Source organism: Hordeum vulgare, chromosome 4H (assembly GCF_904849725.1).
Source record: "Hordeum vulgare subsp. vulgare chromosome 4H, MorexV3_pseudomolecules_assembly, whole genome shotgun sequence".
Lineage (NCBI taxonomy): Eukaryota > Viridiplantae > Streptophyta > Magnoliopsida > Poales > Poaceae > Hordeum > Hordeum vulgare.
In genome coordinates this window covers 406,415,039-406,420,521 of record NC_058521.1, presented here as the reverse complement: position 1 = coordinate 406,420,521, position 5,483 = coordinate 406,415,039, and the positions used below count along the sequence as shown (strand labels likewise).

Here is a 5,483-nt window from a genome sequence, read left to right as displayed (position 1 = left end):
TCCATTGCCCACTTTGCCACTCGGCCTGATGCGTCCTGATTGTGGAGAATTTCCGACAACGGAGCATCAGATATGACAGATACCGAGTGGTCTTGGAAATAATGAGCCACCTTCTTTGCAGTCATGTTGACCCCACAGTGGGCGCCAACTGTCGTGGGTATAAGTCTGACAGTAGAAGTACGGGGTACGAAAGTATATGGGCAGAGCCTTAGCTACGACGAGGATGTATGAGTTCAGGCCCCTCTACGGTGGAGGTAAAAGCCCTACATCTTAGTGCTCTTGGGAGCTTTGTATCGAGTGTATCAAGGGATTACAACAAGTGCCAACCCCTGTACCAGTGGTGAAGGGCGGCTTATATAGAGTGCGCTGCCCTTCATAATGGCCCGGTGGACAGGGGCGGAGTAGTGGCGAGTAAAGGCTGGCGTTACTGATAACGTAAGCCTTAAATGCTAGTTATGGTGTATGAAAACGTATGACCGTTGTCCTCTTGGGAAGTTACGACGTACAGAGTGGATTCCAGTCGGTACGTTAGATATGCTCCGAGTGGATCCTCGCCGACTGGATGATGGGGGCGTCCTTAGTTGAGTCGGAACTGTCTAAGGGCCTTGTCCTCTATGAAGGGTAGTCCTTGGGTAGGACCTATAGGCCAGACCTATGACCCTACCCTGGGACTATAACCCCATCACATAGCAAATCAAGGAAAAGCATCATGCGACCGTAAATGTTACTCTTCAACGCATTTTCTTCATTAATGTAACAAAGACATGCATTCAAGGAATATATGTTCAATATATATCGACTTGTGTTGGGAACTAACTATATGTAAACGATTCGTTGATCATTTAGAATTAGCAAAAAGAAACTAGCGCTTATATATGGCCCATCTAGCTTCCCGAGGCGGGCCATAATGGACAAGCACCCCAGATAGGCTGAGTATGCGAGACAAGTCTTTCAATACGACCACCTCAGCCAAGATGAGTATTTTACATAGCAGTCTCCGCAACTCTATCTTTTCTATTTTGTGGGAGGGGGCAGTGGCGTAGCCAGGGTGGACAGGGCGGTCTATGGACCACCCTGAAAATCCCACCATAGCCAATATAGGGCAGGAAAAAGTATTTTTTACAATGCATAGAATTACATGAACTTTTCATTATTGAACCACCCTGGCTCATCAAGCTAGCCACGCCACCGGAGGGGGGGGGGGGAGGCACGGCATGAAGTGGTTTTACATAAACGTAGCCATTGATCGACCTCGTCCGACACGACAAAGGGGACAGAGAGCTGCGTCCTCCCGACGATTCTTGAAGTGAAGAGGGAGCGACAACCGTAGGCCGCCGAACACCACCTTGCTCCTATGGGTGATGGGATTGCACATCCACTCTTCACCAAATTGGCAAGTTCACTTGTTGAATCCATAATATTTAATCCATCAATAATCACAAAATGGATGATTATATTTGGCGATCCGAGCAATAGATCGAGCACACAACGAAGAGACAAATAAAGTGCGAGCAAACACAATGTGTAATCATAATTTGTAAATGAATATCTCCACCCGGCCGGACAAACAATCCAAGCGCGTATGGCTGACACATAGCGCATTACATCACTGATAGTAGGATACCAGCTGGTAGCTGAAATCAATATTTAGCTCGACGGTCAATAGTGTGCCTGCTAATAACGAAAATGATCGATGTGAAGACAATCCATTGTAACTCGTAATCTAATCAGAAACCCAACCGCCCACGCCTTGGTATGTTTCAATGGCACATAAGTAGGGACGTAGACTCCTGATGGTGCAATACACACACACACATATATATATACTACCACTGTTTTAATTTCTTAATTTGTCCAAGCCAGGTAGCACTGTAACTAGGTTGCTTCTGGATGGCGAAATGATATACGTGCAAGACGGCATCCCGTTATGATGGTTGAAGAACTGCGCCATGTCGCCCCATGCATCCATCTGATCCAGTGAGACTTGAGTAGAGATTTCTATCTATCTACTCATTCTGCACCTAAATACTTGTAGTTGGAGAGAACTAGTTTAGTTTTCTTCAACTACAAGTACTTAGGTACCGATGGAGTATTATATAGGGGACTATTAAGTTTGTCTCGAGACCTACATGGGTCATGGCGGAAAAAAGAGAGACAATGTAAGATGATCATATATGTGCATATGTGATGCTGACATGCTAATTTCATGAAGAAGAATGCTCTTGAGAGGTGATATGGATGGTTACCAGAAAATAGCTTTCTCCCATTTGCAGGCTCTGAATTAGAATGCCATAGTCGTTGACTGGGAGGAGGGCCCCGGTCGAGTGGAGAAGCACCACGTCCTGGCCAAACATGGCTCGCAAGTCTATTGGACCCCTCGGGACCTCCATTGGAACTCCGTTGATGAACACCGTGATCGTCGCTGGAATTAGCATGCAATCAGCCAGTCAATCAGAGGCGGCATACGACCCACTCAGAATAAGAATTCAACAGCTCATTTGACAACAATATTATTAACAAATAAAGATGCATGCATAAGCTAGCCAACCAAATTATGCCGGTATTATATATGTCAATGGTTCGGTACTACCGTTTACTCGTGGTTGGGACCTCTCTATCATATGGGAAAATTGCTTTCGATGATATCGCTGTGTCAAGAGAGTATGAGAAAACCATGAAAGTATATGTACGCCATGCGCCTTTTGTGGTATATGCTGGGCTTTCCCTATAAGTCGAGCATACTCTTTTGTCACGCTCGTCTTACGGTCAAATAAGCCGAGGTTAATTTTGTTGCCGTGTTTTCTTCTTTTGATACTCGGCGTACAGGCTTATATAAGCCGAGTACTTGTGAATATATGCTTGGCCTACATCTAGATACAGATACATGGTAACTTATGATTTTCCGAGTAGTATTATCTGCTAGCTTGCATCGACACTGTAACATATCTCTGCATGCATGCAAGCAAACATGAAGATGCTGTCCAGAGTAAATACCATTCCTTGTTTTATAACCTACTCCCTCCATTCCTAAATAATTGTAGTTAGAAAAAACTAATCTAGTTCTTTTCAACTACAATTATTTACATACAGAGGGAGTAGAAGTAAGTAACGGTAGCATTATGGTTAAGGGAAAAAATAAGAAAAATCACGATCAAGTACATGTGGATGCATGCAGGAAATCCCAAAGTGGTAACCCATATTTCGCTGTAAACGGTCTGTTTAACAAAGTGGGCATCACGTCCAAATGTATTATGCGTAAACATGTGTTAATTCCATTCGATGCATGTGACACATAGCAGCTCAAGTGGATATACAAATGAGACACGGCGTCATAAAGATGAGGATGTATGAATGCTGAAATTTGAAAATTGCCCAATTCATTATGGAAAACAAAAAATAATAATAATGACATAATCACAATGAAACCTCTAAAGGATTGAGAACGGACGTATGCTTTGGTGGAGAGGACGACAGATGTATCATGTACTATGATCTTATGCATGCACAGGTAGACTAGGAAGTTGTAACTGAACTATATCTAAGGACTAAAGAACAAGTAGATGAACTATATGTCAAGGAAGGCCAAATAAAGTATGTCTCCAGAAGATCCAAGCTAGATCTCCCTGAATTCTGCATCTCACATAAATATAGACAAACGAAACTGTAGGGTGAAATCAGCATTTCTATCGTCAAAAGTTCCTTTGGATACTTCGTGCCTATCCACTAGCAATTCTTTCTCATAAGAAGTTGATAAATTAGAGTCTTTCAGTGAAAATGTTTGTAGAGTTGAGTGGAATTGTTACATGCATGAGATGGATCACATGAACCCAACCAATTGAAGGGAGCAACCACGTACGTGACTAAACTAAAATGATCGACAGTACTCAACTCACCTGCCGGTAATTGGCACGGGTAGTACTGCTGCTGCACGGCGGTGCTCGGCGCCGTCGAGGAGGGGCCGGCGAATCCCATCTGACGCGAGATGGCGAAGAGATCGTCGCCGCCGCCGCTGCTGTCGACGTCCCCCATCAGCCCTGACGCCAGCGGCGACGATGTCTCGCACGATGCCTGCAGGTACCCAACGCCGGCACCTGAGACCCCCGCGCCATGCGCTAACAGCCCCAGCGACGAGCCTCCTGTGCTTCCAGACGAGGACGACGAGGTGGCTCGCTGCTCGTACTGGCTCGCGGCCCCACCGATTGCCATGGGGTGAACGGAGCCGGTGCCGGATGGAAGACCGATGGTGGTGCTAGTAGCAGCCGGCATGCTACTGGCGGCGACGGAGGAGGCCGATGCGGCTGCTGCTGCTGCGGCGGCGGCGGCCTGCATCTGGCGCTGGCGGCGGCGTGAGCGGGAACGACGGTTCTGGAACCAGTAAAAGACGTTGGCGTCGCCGACGGCGCCGAAGCGCTCGAGCAGCTTGCGGATGCGGACGGTCTCGTCCTTGGGCGGGTTGACCATGCCGCTGTTGAAGATGGACTCGAGGATGAGTATCTGCTCCGGCTTGGGCGTCCACCGCGAGCGCACCGGCTCCCCCGGGCCCCTCCCTCCGCTGCTGCGGCGCTCTTCTGGGCTGCCGCCCGACGACTGCCCGTCCGGGCTGTTGCTGCTACCCTCCATGGATCAATCGAATTGTTGGGTAGGCCGGGGGGAAAACGTTGGTTAAGCACACTAGCTCTAGCAAGGTGTGAAGAGGGCAGAAGGTTTCTGGGCGGTTTCGTGGTTGGATCGATGGAGGTGACGAGGAAAGGCAGCGATTCGATTCAAGGGGACAACCAACCTTGCACCCTCATGCCTTTGTTCAGGGGTTGTACTTATAGATAGGAGAGCAAGGGGGGGCTGCTGGCTGGCTAGCGAAGGAGAGGAAGAATGTCCCAGACAAGTTCTCTAGTAGCGGTGCAAAATATATCTATAGACTCGAGGGGTTTGTACAACCGGCTCAACCGCGCCATGATTATTTATTTACTGCTACGTACGACCAAATTAGTGTTTTTTAAATACTGTATATATTGATGTTGGTAAGGGGCCACCGGCCTGATCAGTCATTCTGTGTGGCATTCTAATCTTTACCATTTACGGTTTATCTGCAAGACCATTTTAAGCAACCACTACTCAACTTGTTATTGGGTGTATATGTATACAAGTGACAATGGTGATTAGAGCACCTACATGATGCCTAAACCCTTCTTATACGTTCGGACGAACGATTTGGTCATTCGTGAGTAAAACAAAAGTGCGACTCAGAATGTCGCCCCCATACCAGCCCCAAACGCCCAGGCTAGCTAACGCCCCTAATATCTAGCCCCGTCCACCACATCAGGTCCTTCGTACGCTGTCCCATCCTGACTCCGTATATATTAGTCTCTCACCCGCTCCTTGGACCAAACCGTAATCCTCCACTCCGCTCCGCGCGAAGCTCGCTTCCGACCCTCTCCGTACTGGCGGGCAGCGGATCTGACTCTGACCACTCCGGATTCATAGAC

General features: G+C 47.6%; 1 protein-coding gene across 2 annotated transcripts; it reads right to left on the bottom strand.

Annotated features, from left to right (window-relative positions):
• Positions 1-1,613: 1,613 nt before the first annotated feature.
• LOC123446519 (WUSCHEL-related homeobox 6-like) lies at positions 1,614-4,866 on the bottom strand. 2 transcript variants are annotated; one of them, XM_045123094.1, is made up of 3 exons: positions 3,894-4,866; positions 2,247-2,422; positions 1,614-2,125 (listed from the first exon to the last, which is right to left on the bottom strand). In XM_045123094.1, the coding sequence occupies exons 1-3, from the start codon at positions 4,618-4,620 to the stop codon at positions 2,108-2,110; spliced, it is 921 nt and encodes a 306-aa protein (XP_044979029.1). In that variant the 5' UTR covers positions 4,621-4,866; the 3' UTR covers positions 1,614-2,107. The 2 variants fall into 2 exon arrangements, with proteins under 2 accessions (XP_044979029.1, XP_044979028.1); XM_045123093.1 differs by lacking the exon at positions 1,614-2,125 and having other exon boundaries at positions 2,140-2,422.
• Between the last annotated feature and the right edge of the window lie 617 nt (positions 4,867-5,483).